General features: G+C 57.4%; 4 protein-coding genes across 4 annotated transcripts; 3 read left to right on the top strand and 1 right to left on the bottom strand.

The window, feature by feature from the left end:
• Positions 1–189: 189 nt before the first annotated feature.
• On the top strand, positions 190–531 carry C8A04DRAFT_15854 (uncharacterized protein; the record flags this gene model as incomplete). The annotated part of the gene is made up of 1 exon (XM_062778641.1): positions 190–531. One exon carries the CDS (start codon positions 190–192, stop codon positions 529–531), a length of 342 nt encoding a protein of 113 aa, XP_062632819.1.
• A 7,917-nt stretch (positions 532–8,448) lies between these two features.
• C8A04DRAFT_15857 (DSBA-like thioredoxin domain-containing protein) lies at positions 8,449–9,246 on the top strand (the record flags this gene model as incomplete). The annotated part of the gene is made up of 2 exons (XM_062778642.1): positions 8,449–8,496; positions 8,584–9,246. The coding sequence occupies 2 exons, from the start codon at positions 8,449–8,451 to the stop codon at positions 9,244–9,246; spliced, it is 711 nt and encodes a 236-aa protein (XP_062632818.1).
• A 1,113-nt stretch (positions 9,247–10,359) lies between these two features.
• On the top strand, positions 10,360–12,200 carry C8A04DRAFT_15870 (TAP-like protein-domain-containing protein; the record flags this gene model as incomplete). Its single annotated transcript, XM_062778647.1, has 4 exons — positions 10,360–10,697; positions 10,874–11,139; positions 11,214–12,001; positions 12,084–12,200. The coding sequence occupies 4 exons, from the start codon at positions 10,360–10,362 to the stop codon at positions 12,198–12,200; spliced, it is 1,509 nt and encodes a 502-aa protein (XP_062632817.1).
• Positions 12,201–13,002: 802 nt separating this feature from the next.
• Positions 13,003–13,971, bottom strand: C8A04DRAFT_40730 (uncharacterized protein; the record flags this gene model as incomplete). The annotated part of the gene is made up of 2 exons (XM_062785044.1): positions 13,003–13,810; positions 13,907–13,971. The coding sequence occupies 2 exons, from the start codon at positions 13,969–13,971 to the stop codon at positions 13,003–13,005; spliced, it is 873 nt and encodes a 290-aa protein (XP_062632816.1).
• Between the last annotated feature and the right edge of the window lie 52 nt (positions 13,972–14,023).

Here is a 14,023-nt window from a genome sequence, read left to right as displayed (position 1 = left end):
CTAGAACTAAAACAATCCCTCGTGCCCCCCGTTCCCAAAAGATTTTCTTAACTCTGCACGCAACAATCACAACTTCTCCCACCTCGCAGCCGCCCGCGCCGCTGCGACTTCTTCCACCAAAACAACAACAACAACAATCTCGCCCTCCCGGGCCCCTTTTCAAAACTTTCCCCTCCCCCGTCCGCAATCATGTCTGCCCCCGCCCGCGACGAGTCCGCGCCTGGCGCCGGTGGTGCTGCGCCCGCTGCCGGCAGTGATGGTGACGGTTCTCCCGAGGTAAGTTTCCCTACCTTCCCCCACCCGAGCGCGCGACTCGACCTAACCAATCAGCGCCGTCGTAGCAACCGCGCCCTGGGCGGTTACGCCGTCGAGGGGGACTCTGATGACTCGGAGAATGAGCTCTACGCCGACGAGAACGAGTACTGCGAGGAGTGCGTCGGCAGATTGATGAGGGGCCGCTTTGTTGGGTGCGTTCGTGGCCCTGGCGATGCCTGTGAGGCGTGTCATTCGTCCCGCACCTCCTGCAGATAGGATCCGCAGCTGTGGGCGAATAACCCGTCGCTCCGTTCGGGGCTGAAGAGACTTCGTCGCTGGACCGACAGAGGAGATGCCGTGGCGGAGCCGTTCCAGCCCGGCAAAAACGGGAAGGGTCGGAAGAATGCCGTCCTCAAGCCCGCGTACCGCTCCCTCGTCCGCGCCTTCGAGGGCCGTCTCCTCTCTGCTCGCGCCAACCGTACGCCCGGTCGTAGCGCGTACCACGACACCGCCGTCCCCTCTTCCCGCGCCGCCGTCCCCGTCACCCCCGCTCGCCGTGGGCAAGTCTTCCACGCTAACGATCCGACACTTGAGGCTGTCGGTACCGTCCTGCAGCAGACGCTGCAGACAACCAACCGTGCGCTGCAGCAGATGCAGCAGCAGAACGACACCATTGCGCAGCTTGCACAGATGAACGCCTTGCTCGTTCAGCACACGCTTGGCTTGCCCGCCCCGTCGTCCGCCTCCCGGTCCGTGAACATCGAGTCACCCCCCGGCCCCCGCTTCACCGCCCTGCCGGAGACCCCCCGCGGCCCGCGCCACCGTCAACAGCGCTCCCTCAGCCCTCGTCAAGCTACAGTCATCACTCCATCCCGGGACCGTCGTGCTCACCCATCTCTCCCAGCTGGCGCTCCTGTGGCGCCGACCGTGGAGGGGCAGGAGGAGCACGACGCCGACCCCGCGGGCGGTGACGACTCCGGCGCTTAAGCCCGGCGTTGTCTGTCCGGACGTCGGCCTCGTCCGCCACTCTTCCGTCCTCCCTAGACGGGTTTTTGTGTGTCGCTTGCGTCTATCCGCCACGACACAGTATAGATAATGAAATGGAAATGGGGAATGGATGGGGTGGTACAAAACGAAACGGTATGGAATGGTACGGAAATAGGGACGGTATTAAAATGGCACTCAGTTACGTCCGCGCCGTGTCCTGTTTGACTCTGGTCCATTGTGAAGTGTCGCGTCTCCCCATCGTCTTTCAAAGGCGTCCAAAGCTCTTGTGTCCTTGAATTCCTCTAGCGGTTCCCATGTCGGAGTGTCGTGTCCTATCCATTTCACCAGCACTTGACGCTTGCGTCTCCCCCTTGCATTCTTGGCTGCTAGGATCTCCTCTACCTCCCACTCTTCCTGAGGAACCCCATGGTCGTCCATCATCTGGACCGGCCCCGGCCTGGTGTCTGTCACCACCTGGGACGGGTGAGGGTCGGCCGGGTCTCTCTCCAAGAGGTCGACATGAAAGATGGGGTGCAGCCCCCGGGGAACGTCGAGTCGCACCGTCAGCGGTGTCGGTACCTCCAGCACCTCATACCTTGCGTTCACCCAGTCCAACTTCCGACTTGGTCGACTCGTTCGAATGTTGCGTAGTGACAACCAGACCTTGTCCCCGACCTGGAACCGTTCCGCTGGGCGACGAGACTGGTTCGCGTCGTGCTGTTGGCGCTGCTGGGCGAACGCGATTGCTGCTTGTGTCCAATCTGTGCCCTCCTTGAGGTGATCCAGGAACCGTCTTGCTCTCATCTCGGGCTCGGACGCCGGGGTGTCAGGGACCTCAACTCGTTGGATGGGACTCAGCTCGAAACCGTGCGAGAGGTGGAACGCGCTTGTGCCGGTGACAGATGACGTCCGGTTGTTGATTGCCAGCTGGCAAGCCGGGAGATGGTCCGGCCAGTCGAACTGCGAGAAGGATACAACAATTCGCAGGATTGCCTGAACGTCCTGGTTCACCCTCTCCGTCCCGCCGTCGGTCTGCGGGTGATGGGAGGTTGACAAGAGCTGCTCTATCCCGACCATCCCGCAAAGCGCTGTCCAAAACTTGCTCAACCAGTCCGAACCCCTGTCTGTGATGATCTGTGAGGGGAACCCGTGGAACCGCCACCACACGTCTCGGAACCGTTTCGCGCACTCTTCGGCCCCCATTGAGTGCATTGCCTCGAGCTGAACGTACTTGGACAACCGGTCAGTGATCACCATAAGGTAGCGGGGGGCGTCATCGTCGGCGGCCGGCAGGTCAACCATGAAGTCGATGGAGATCTGCTTCCAGAAACGATCTGCAATGGGGAGTGGCTGCAAGAGGCCTTGTCGTAGCTGTCGAGAGGGTTTGGCCCCTCGGCATGGGCGACAGTTACGTGCAAACCTCTTGGAATCGGCTGACATCCCCTCCCAGTGATAATCCCTTAAGAGCATTTTAAACAACGCATTCTGCCCTGGGTGTCCGGAAACTGGCGAGTCGTGCGTGATCTGCGTCACCTTCGTGGTCAGGGGTTCCCAAGACGGAAGCCACAGGCGTCCCCGGAACTGAAGGGCGCCTTGGGCGTTGAGCGTGCAGTCCGCGATCTGGACTTGGCCAGCATTTGCTTCCTTTGGGAACTTGCGCAGCCCTTCTCGGACGGCCCGGAGTCGGTGAAAATAGTGAGTGTCCTCCCTCACTCCTTGATCCCAGAGAATCACCAGCTGTTCGTCCGCGAAAAGGGTCGTCCCCTGTGGGAGGGATGCCTCCTCCTGGGCCTCGAGGGGGCTCATCTGAATTGCGGGGAGGAGTTGGGCCACCCGCGGTTCGCTGCCTTTCTGGTCCTGTTCCCGTCGGGAGAGTGCGTCTGGACGGGACGCTTGGGAACCGGGTCGGTACTTCAACTCGAAATTAAAAAGCGAGAGTGTCTCAGCCCAACGTGCCTGGCGTTCCGAGATGGGTCGTGGCTGGGAGAAGTATTCGAGGTTCTTGTGGTCTGTCAGTATCGTAAAGGGGGCACTTACGCTCCGTAGCTCGGCCGACCATGCCTTAAGACAGGCAATAATAGCCAGCAACTCTTTGTCGTGGATCGTATAGTTGCGCTCGGCCGTGGTCAGTTTCGCAGAGTGGTAGGCCACAGGGTACAATACCCCGTCTTTACCCTTTTGTGAAAGGCAACCCCCCAGCGCTCGTCCCGAGCAGTCCGCCTCCAACACCGTCTCCCGGTCGGGATCCCACTGAGCGAGGATCGGCTCCGACATGAACTCGGCCTTCAAGGACTCGAATGCCCGTGATTCTTCTGGTCCCCAACGGAAGGGGACGCCCTTCCTCGTCAGGCTGGTCAGCGGGTCTGCCCGTTCGGAGAAGTTCCGAATGAAGTCTCGGTAGAAATTCGCAAACCCAAGAAAGCTCCGCACGCCCCTAAGTTTCGTCGGGGCCTCCCATTCCCTGATGGCCTTCAGCTTCTCGGGGTCTGGCCGGACTTGGGCTCCAGCCTCAACAATGTAGCCCAGATACTTGACCTCCTTTACCGCGAACGCACACTTCTTGAGGTCCAGGGCCAGACCCGCAGCCTTCAGCTTGCCAAGGATAAGTCTTACTTGCTGCATGTGCTCCTTCCTGCTCCCGCTGGAGTAGACCAGGACGTCATCAAGGTAGGCAGTCACGAAGTCGCCAAGCGCTGAACCAAGGGCGTTGTTAATATACCGTTGGAAGGTCGCGGGGGCACCAGCGAGGCCAAAGGGGCAGACGAGCCACTCAAAGAGGCCGAACCTCGTTCGGAATGCGGTGAGGTGTTCCTGTCCCTCGGCCACTCGAATGCGGTGGAAGGCAGAGCGGACGTCGAGCTTCGTGAACCACTTCGCCTTTGCGAGGGATCGAAGCGTTTCTTTGATCAGCGGGATGGGGTACCGGTCTTGCTTCGTGATCTTGTTCAGGGCCCGGTAATCAACACAGAATCTCCATCCTCCGTCCCCCTTTCTAACGAGGAGGACCGGCGCCGCGGCCGCCGATGAACTAGCCCTGACCCATCCTTTGTCCATCAACTCGATGACCTGCTTTCGAACTTCCAGTAAATGATCTCTCGGCATGTTGTACAGTGGGCCCCACGGGAGCTCGGGAACCTTGCCGTCCGGCCCCGTCTTGAGCTCGATGTGGTGATCATCCTTCCCCCGATGAGGGGGCAGGTCGTTGGACTTGTTCTTGTCGAAGAGGTCGGCGAAGTCGCGGAGCTCTGCTGGCAGGTCCCGGGACGGGTCCGAGATAGAAGTGGAGTACGCACGTGACTCTTCCAAGACTGTCGACATTTCCCGAATGCTCGTCGACACCAGGGTTCCCTGTGGACCCTGTCCGCCGCCTTTCCTCTGGGACCTCCGTGCTAGGGCGGCAAACACCGTTCCCATTACCTGGGTCATCTTAGGCGAGTTCCGGCGTGCCGCGCATTCCTTGACGACGAGTCCCGGCTGCGACTCGATCGTCAGCACGCCCTTCTTTGGGTGCATGACCACCCCTCGGTGCTTCATCCAAGGGAGACCCAACAACACGTCGTGGTCCAGTCTCGGGACCACGTAGAACAACACTCGACTCTTCCATCCGTCGATGTCCATCGTCGCCCACGCCATCTGGCGAATCTTCAACCCAGGCTCGACCCCCACCGCAGTCTTCAGTGTCCGGGGTCGTGCCAGGTCCAAACGCTCAAGTCCCAGCTTTCGGCACAATTTTTCGCTAATCGCACCGTAGCTGAGGCAGCCACTATCCACCTGAGCCGTCACGTAATTGGAGTCATCCATGAAGACAGGGATCAAAAAGGGGGGAGAATCCATTCTGTCGACAATTTCTGCTAACTCCTGACTCAGGTGGTTGGGTGCCTGTGGCCCCCTCGCGAGACTCTGCTCGGGGGCTAGGCTTTTCCCTGCTGGGTGTCCTCCTCATCATCCGACACCTCCTCACTAATTCTCACGTCCTCCGACTGGAGACGGTTAACCTCAACTGGGCCGTGGTTGGGCCGCGGCCTGGCCGCTGGTGCCAGTGGACACTCGGATCGGAAGTGTCCCTGGTTGCCGCACCGGAGGCAGACTCCGGCCTCCCGTCGGGCTTGCAAAACATCGTTGCTAACCCATTTCGCTGGCCTCCCGCCTCCCGGTTGCTGCCCTTTCTTTCCCCTGCCTCGTCCATTCCTCTTGCCATCCCGGTTCTCGTTGAACTGGGCCCTGGCGATTCCAGTCATCAGCGTGTCACCGTCCTTGTCCCTGGCTGGTTTGGCCGGGACCAGCTCTTGGGAGCTCTTTTCCAGGATGCGGTCGGGCTCGATTTGTGCGGACAACTCCTTCAGCTGGCTGACCGCTTCGTTGTAGCCGTTGTAACTCACCCCGCGCATGAGCGCCATGTCACGGAGCTTCTTCGTGATCGCCATCCGGAGTTTGACAATGCGCACGGCGTCTGGCCAATCGTGCCCGCCCGCCCGCGACATCTTTTCTTCAAACCGCACCATGAAGGAGGAGAAGGACTCCGTTGGAGTCTGGCGTAGGACTTGAAGCTCCGCGTTAGCGATCTGCTGGTCATGGGGGGTGGAATAAATGCTGTCGAGGTAGGAGATGAACGACTCTGGGGCGAAGTTGTGGATGGGCCCCATAGTAGTATAGTAGTTGGCAACTTTGGACTGGACTTCTGCCTCCAGGTGCATCCAGACGAACAGCCACTGATCCTGGGCCTCTCCAATAAATGCCGAGTCCGTCTGTAGCACCCGTCGGATCGTCATCTTCCAGGCTGCGAAGGACTTCTTAGTACCATCGAAACGGGGAACGTTCTTCGTTGGTTTCCTTGTAAGGGCGGGTCCGGTTGGAGGCCCGCTCGGTGGCGTATCTTCGGCGGGAGGGGGGTCAGGTGGACCTGGGGGGCCACCCGGGGAGGGTGTATCCTGGGCCTGGCGGAGGGCCGCCTGTGCTCGTTCTTGTTGTGCGATGAACTCCCGTACTTCTTGGAGCTCGCTGGCTTGTTCTGCAAGAGTGGTCTGGAGTGCCTGGAATTGAGCCCGAAAGAACTCCGCGAAGTCGGCGTATGGGCCTGGTGCCGTGCCCGAGGTGCTGGCTGACATTTCGGTGTCGTGTTGTCCGCGGGTCATTGTCGCTCTTCGTTCGGAGGAAGCTTTCTCAAATGTGAGAAACTGGCCCTATGGCGGAATGCAGATAGGCGTTTATTATGTTAATTGAGAAAGCTTGCAGAAAGAGAACTACTTGGGGTTGTGCCTTGCTCATGGCTCCTTATATCCTGATGTCCCTCCCCCCCCTGATGTGCGCGCTCAGGGGTCGGGCACCTCGAGCTCCACCTCCGAGCCGGGTCCGGGACAGCCCCGGCTCGCGAGTGCCTCGGGAGAGGGACAGCCCCGCCACGTCAACCCGAGGCCATCGGCCACGATCCAACACGACTGCTCATAGCCCTAGGCCTGAGCCCTTGACAGTCATCAATGTAGCTTCAACTCTCTTTTTATCGGCAACATCTCTCTATACCTGGTATACAAATAAGGCGGTCCTTATACAGTGCCAACCAGCATTTCCAGAAGCTGAGGAGTGGAAGGAGTTCTATACTTTTTGGTTCTTTCTTCTTGACTCGGCAACTGAAGAGATCTACGAGGAGCGTCTGAAGCAGTTTAAGAAGAAGTATGCCTCGAGAAACCTCTAGTAGGTTGGTTATATCAAAGAGACATAGCTTCTACCGTATAAGGAGAAGCTTGTCTCTACGTAGGTCGATCAACAGGCTCATTTTGGGAATACAGCTACCTCCCGCGTTAAAGGGATTCACGCGCTCCTTAAGTCGTACCTCCGGAGGTCGACCTTCGACCTCTTTGAAGCATGGAAGGCAATTCGGCTTACATTGATCAACCAGCTCTCTGAATTACGGTCTAACCAAGCCAAGCAACAGATCCGTATACCCCTCGAGTTCGATAAAGCTCTATATAGGGCTGTACAGGGCTGGGTCTCATACGAAGCACTACGGAAGGTTGAGGAGCAAAGGCAGCTACAGTGGAAAGACCCCCCTCCATCGCCTACTTGTACAGGCACCTTCACACGGGTCTATGGGCTCCCATGTGTACATGTACTAACTAGGCGCCAAGGCGAGCCTCTTCTTCTTGAAGACTTCCATTCGCACTGGCGCCTAATACGTGATGGCGCTCCACTTCAGCTTCTAGAGCCCCGTCGTATAGAGCCAAAAGCTACGACAAGTAGGCTCCCAGCGTCAAGTACGAAGCGGGAGCCAAGTGAATTCGAGGTCGTCGAGCCTATACGGGCTAAGCGGCCAAGCCAATGTACGGCTTGCGGGGAGGTTGGCCATATAAGGACCTCCCGGGCGTGCCCGAAACGGTATTCAGATGTTGTGCGGATTGATTGAATTGAGTGCTATTGATGGCTGTGGTGGTGGCATTCAGGGGTTCAGGGGCACAAGGTCGATGCCGCGTTTGATGCATTTTGTAGATTATATAAGCTATTTCAGGTTTACGTAAGCGCACGGACCCGTGCGCCTAGTGGGAGCCCCCCAGGACCCTAGGATTACCTAAGGTTGTCAAGTCTCAGCGCCATCAGCACAGCAGCAACGGCCTACACAACACAGCAGCTACGAATAACTACGGAGTACTTTGTACGTGTGCTCATTGAGGGGCGAAAGGTGTCTAGACCAGAATCTTTATGTTTTTAGACCAATCTATTATTTTATCAGGAGAGATCCCCGCAATGAAAGATTCTTTGCCTTCTCGACAACCATGAACATCAGCGATTAAGACTTTCAAACAACTGTAAAATGGATGGAACAAAACACCAACATTGACATGGGCTCCCTGGTCGAGGCTAGGTTCTCGTCGCCACGAATTTACCGTCAACACCTCGACATCGAATCCGCACCAAAGACTGCCCAACAACACTCGACAATGCGTTGGCGGTCAATAACGTTAACGTTAACCTCAGTTCGATCATGACTGTGTCGCTGACGGAGACTTTTGAAATCTGTGGCTGCTCCGATTTGTCATCAGCGGGACTTCTGGTGTGATCGAGGGGTGTTAGAGGGGCATTTGGCACTGGGCGTTGGAGTTTCCACAGTCGACAATGAAACATAAAACCAAAGGTCTTCCACCCCTCCATAATCACCAATTGACGTCACGTTCTCCAGCCCCGACACGAGCACAGTGATAGATAACACTACGCAAGATGACCAACTTCAACATCAAAATCGTCTCGGACGCGATATGCCCGTGGGTGAGTACACACGCAAGGAGAAGGAACCTACAATGAAAAAGCCCTTGCCTCTAATAACCCCATCACTGACACATCCGCACTCTACAGTGTTACGTCGGCAAGAAACGCCTCGAACGTGCCATTGCAACCTACCAGCAAACTGTCCCCAACGGCGCCGACGACACCTTTACCATCTCCTGGCATCCCTTCTACCTTGACCCGAGCCTGCCCCCCGGAGTCAGTGTCGACCGCGGCGAACACCTGGCGCGCAAGTTCAGCTTGGGCCCGGAACGCTTGGCTGCGTCCACCGCGCGGCTCAAGGCCCTTGGCGCGGAAGAGGGCATCGCCTTTTCGCTGCGCGGCCGTATCGGGAATACCCGCGACGCACACCGGCTAGTGCAGCTGGCCAAGACCAAGTCGGCGCAGGCGGAGGGCCGGGTGGTGGCGACGTTATTCAAAAGCCACTTTGAAGAGGACGCAGATATCACGTCGCGGGATGCCCTGGTAGCGGTGGGCGAGGCAGCTGGGCTGGAGAAGGGCGAGGTGGAAAGCTGGTTAGATGGGGGAAAGGGTGGTGAGGAGGTCGACCGCGAGGTCGAAGCGGCGTATGCCCAGGGCATAAATGGGGTGCCCAACTTCACGATTGATAGTCGGTACCAGGTCCAGGGCGCGCAGGACGTTGAGACATTTTTGGATGTGTTTGCGCGAGTGAAAAAGGCAGCGGGTCCAGGCAATCTTGGTGTGCAGTCGACGTCGGGCCTGTCCTGTTGAGAAGGGGTAGCCGAAGCTGTGGGTTGCGTGGGTGGGCAAGCATCATAACGTAGCAGTGGTGGTGCGCCCGGATACAACATGCCGAAGACATGCACTGTTATTTTTGGTGAGGAGACCAATTCATTGCCTACACATGTTAATCCCGAGCCGATTTAGGATATTTACTGTCAATGTGCATGTTGACTTCCTTTATCACACCGTGGGACGTTCGTGTAGACTCGGGATCAACGTCCAGGCATTTCGCAGCAAATCAAGCTTTCGAGTCTTTGCACTGCCTTTCGATAGGAAACAAATACCTACATGGTACAGCACGCCGGAGATGCTGGGTGTCCCGGCAGCTTAGTACACGTCAAGCACCATTCCTTACATAGGCAGTAGGAAGCATGAAGAAAGCCTTCGGGCTGCAGGCTACGGGCCGTGTGGCTCGGACGAGCTGCTGGACAGCCGTTGAACTCTTCACGGAAATTGATCGTTGACCGCGTTTGGAGGAAGAGGCGAAATTTTTGATGCCCACTAATAAGAGTCCGCCAAAAGTACCCAGGAATGCTCGTGGCTGTTTGGCCATGCCGCCATCTGGCTGGCTGCTGGGCACGGCCACTTCGCCAAGGAGGTTCCCGATTTGGAAATAAGAGGTACAAGAGACCTCGACGCCCCCCTTTTAGGCAATCCCTTCGGACGATCACGTCCACCACGAGAATCCTCCAGGGAACACGCCAGGGCCCGCGATTGGGTTCTCGTCGACAACAGTCGTCACCGTGCTGCGAAGGAGGGCTGATTGCTAGGCTATGCCGACATTCGCGATGACGGAAAGGGTTCGACAGGGCCGAGAGAGGAAAGAGTTTGGGGTGAGAAGACGAGTCAAATCCATGTTTGCAAAGGAAACCAACAATGCGAGGCTAGTCAGGTGAGATGGGAGCTCGAGGAGAAGTAGGATATAAAGGAGCGGTCTTGGACGGGATAGCAGACTGATATTGCTCATCCACATCATCTCATCAGCAGCCACCGGTCTCATCTCGCCTTGTTTACCTTGTAGCATCCGATATCATCACACCGTCCCAACACATACACACTCAAATACTCCTACCACCGGGCGGACTTAGAACGCCTCTCGCCATGGTCCTCTCCCAGCTCTTCGGCCAGCTCGCATTGGCCGCAACCGCCCTCGCCGTGCCCCTCGTCGGGCGAGAGGCCACTACCGCCAACTCGGCCGAGACCATCGCCTGGGGGCCATGCGACTTTGACACGGTTGGCAAGGGCCCCATCGAGTGTGCCGCGTTTCCCGTGCCCCTTGACTACACCGATGCAGGTAGCACCAAGAAGCTCATGCTCTCTCTAATCAAGAGCCCGGCACCCAACCCGACCAAGAGCAAGAAGAGCATCCTATTCAACTTTGGCGGTCCTGGCTACGAGGCGGTTCACACGCTCAACTCGCTGGCCGATCGGCTGCATACGTATGTACAACGCAAAGAGTGGTGTTTAGAAGAAGGTTCCTGACTAACGGGCACCACTTAGAACGACCGGCGGACAACATGATCTCATAGCCTTCGATCCTCGGTAAGACTCTTCGCGTTAAAACCTTATCACCTGTACATACCACCAAAAGACCATTCATAGCTGACAACACCAGCGGCCTCGGTAACACCATCCGCTTCTCCTGCTTCGACAACGCTACAGATCGCCAGGTGGCCACTCTCCAATTCCCCGTGTTGCCCACTACCGCCTATGAGACCGCCTTGGCCCAAACCTTTGCCGGCGCCGAGGTCTGGAGCAATCTCTGCTACGCCAAGAACAAGGACAACGAGAACGCCAAGTACCTGGGTACCGCGTTTGTGGCCCGCGATCTTATGAGCGTGGTTGATGCTCTCGGAGAGGATGGGCTGCTGCGATACTGGGGTGAGTTCGCAATTACATATGCTCCTCCTGAATCGTGTGGTGTTCCAAGATATTGACTCTGCGTTTTCAACCAGGTCTCTCCTACGGCTCCACTCTCGGCGCAACCGTAGCGGCCATGTTTCCCGACCGCATGGACCGTATCGTGCTCGACGGCGTCGTCAACTCACACAACTACTATCACCGTCTCGGCATCGACGTCGACCAACTGCTCTCTGCTGACGACGCTTTCCGCTCGATCCTAGACCAATGCCTCGCCGCCGGCCCAGAACGCTGCGCTCTGGCTTCGCTAAAGGGCAACACCACCGCTGCCGAACTTGAGGCCACGCTCCTGGCCACCATCGACCGCTACCACAAGAACCCCGTCGCCGCAGGCGCCACCGTGGTCGACGGCAACGTTGTCGGCCAGATCATGTTCATCACCATCAAGTACACCGGAGACGTGCCCAACGCGGCCGTGCACCTGCGCAACCTCGTCAACGGCGTCAACATCACCGAAGCGGCCGCATACAACACCGCGCTGAACGCCGGCATCGCCCAGGGCAACGATGACTCGTTTTTAGGTATTAAGTGCTCCGACACGTTCCCCCGCGCCGACACGTTGGAAGGGATCATGCCGGACGTCAACGCCATGCTCCACTCCAGCAAGCTGTTTGGGGCCCAGATCGCTTCCATCGCCGCGCAGTGTGCCTCCTGGCCGTGGGAGGCCAAGGAGCGCTACGAGGGCAACTTCAAGGGCATCAAGACCAAGAACCCCCTGCTGCTGTTTGGCAACACGTACGACCCTGTCACGCCGGTGGTCAACGCGAAGAACATGAGTGCTGGGTTTGAAGGGAGCGTGGTCGTCGAGCAGCACGGATATGGGGTAAGTCGACCTCCCGTTCTATTTAGGCCCTTGGTCCTTCCGCAGCCCAATTGGCGTTTTTTGACTAACACGCTTGATATAGCACGCTACCGTTTCCCAGCCGTCCAACTGCACCACCCAGATCATGCAGTCGTACTTTACTAAGGGCACCCTGCCTAAGCCCGGTACCTTGTGCGAAGTGAACACCTCGTTGTTCTAGACGACAGAAGAAAGACAGTCCTACACGAGTGAAGGAGGGAGGTGAGGGCTGGGTGGTGATGTTCGAATGACAGAGTATCCGATTTTATTTTGTAAATGGCGGTGTATTATTTAGAAGCATGTTACTAGACTTAGTATTTCATTATATATTTGATTTTTGACAAATTGGCTCCCTCGCTACTCTGTCATGCGATGAAATGATCTACCGCGCAGTACTACTCTGTCGGGCTTGGTTTAATAAGGCATAAATTGAGGGGGGCAATCGCGAAACAGATCGCAAGGTTCAATGCGCGTCACGTAAATTTATGAGGGTTGTCGAATAGCTGGGCTTCTTAACTCCACGGATTTTAAGCGTCTCGTGACTACGATATCATATTCTAGCCAGCGGAAGCTTGGATCTGCGGTATTCGTAGTTGGCACAAACGTTCCATCGGTTGATGAAGGTAGTTTGGGATACGACAAGCTTCGGTGACCCTCTCTTGGGACATAAAACTTTTCCCAAGAGCGGTAGCCTTTGGCCGCAACAGGCACAAGGCAGTTCCACCACACACCGCTTGCTCATGCAGTGGGCTAATTCATCGGCAACAGACAGGTCCAGATCTGCCGGTTGTTAGCCATAGGACCTTCGGGATGGCGAGTCAAGCAGGTTGAATCGTCACTCCTCCCATCTAAATTGGGAACCCGCGAGACACTCGACGAACCGTCCCACGCTAACAAGTGGAATAGCGACAGCCGTATCAGGTCATACAGACCGAAACCGCCCCATATTGAGGGTGAAATTCAGGTATACCCTGTTCCGGGACTCAACCCGACGGATATCTCGAGCCCGCGGGCATCCCCAGTAACCCTCCCAGGTCACGATCAATGGCCTTCAACCTCGCCTGCAGCTCCCTCTTTTTCCTCTCCAACGCCCGTGACTCCTCCTCTTCTCTTCTCAAATCCTCCTCCGTCATGCCGGCGTCCTCCACCACCTCGTCCTGAATGTCGTCTTCTTCCCCTGTTTGCTCACCCTCTTCGTCCAACGACCTCTCCAAATTCATCCGCTCCAACGCCTCCTGCTGCTCCGCTACTTTTCCCTCGTAATATGCCAGCGTCCCACTCTGTTGCGCATACTTTTGCCGCTGGGCTGGGATTCGCTCGAGCGCCCCTGGGAGGGGGTACACGACGCACAGCTTCTCGGCGCCGTGGAGGAGCACCTCGATGTCTACGTCACCGCCTCCGCTGCCGCTGCGACCCTCTCCGTTACCATCCCTGTGATCGCCGCGTCGTACAATCTGCGCGTGGAGGTCCCCGCCTAGGACGGCCGCAACAGCCGTGTTACGGCGGGCGGTGGGTCCCGCGCGTGTGGAGTTGGCCGGCGGGCCGGTCGTGACTTCACCGCCTGTGACGTTGAACACGGTTTGGCGGCGCGAGGATGCCTTTAGAGGTGGTTGCTGCTCCTCTTGGTTGTTCTGTTGCCGGGCTGCTGTTGTAGCAATGTTTGTCTGTGGAGGGGGTGGCGGGGCTGGGACAGAAAAGAGGGCGCGTTCGTGGGCTTCAGTATCACGGATGAGGGAGGTAATGTCGGGTCTGGAGAGGAGGGCGTTGGTAAATATTTTGGGGGGTGGAAAGCTACGGTGCCGGTGCTGTTAGTTGGAGGTGGGCGATTTGTCTGTTTACTTTTGAGAGGGGCAGAAGGGGTGAGCTTCAAGGCCGTGCTAGGCTTACGGAAGGCTGTCAATGCCTTGACAGGATACGGAGATTTGCTCCAGATGAGTAAAGAGGAGGGGCATGGTGGGCGATTTGATCAATGGGATTGGCAGGTTGTGGGTTGCCCTGTCCAGA

This window comes from Dichotomopilus funicola (genome assembly GCF_033296635.1).
Source record: "Dichotomopilus funicola strain CBS 141.50 unplaced genomic scaffold C8A04scaffold_110, whole genome shotgun sequence".
In the NCBI taxonomy this organism is placed as follows: Eukaryota; Fungi; Ascomycota; class Sordariomycetes; order Sordariales; family Chaetomiaceae; genus Dichotomopilus; species Dichotomopilus funicola.
The sequence above is the reverse complement of the archived record's forward strand: the minus strand, read 5'-3'. Positions and strand labels throughout refer to the sequence as shown.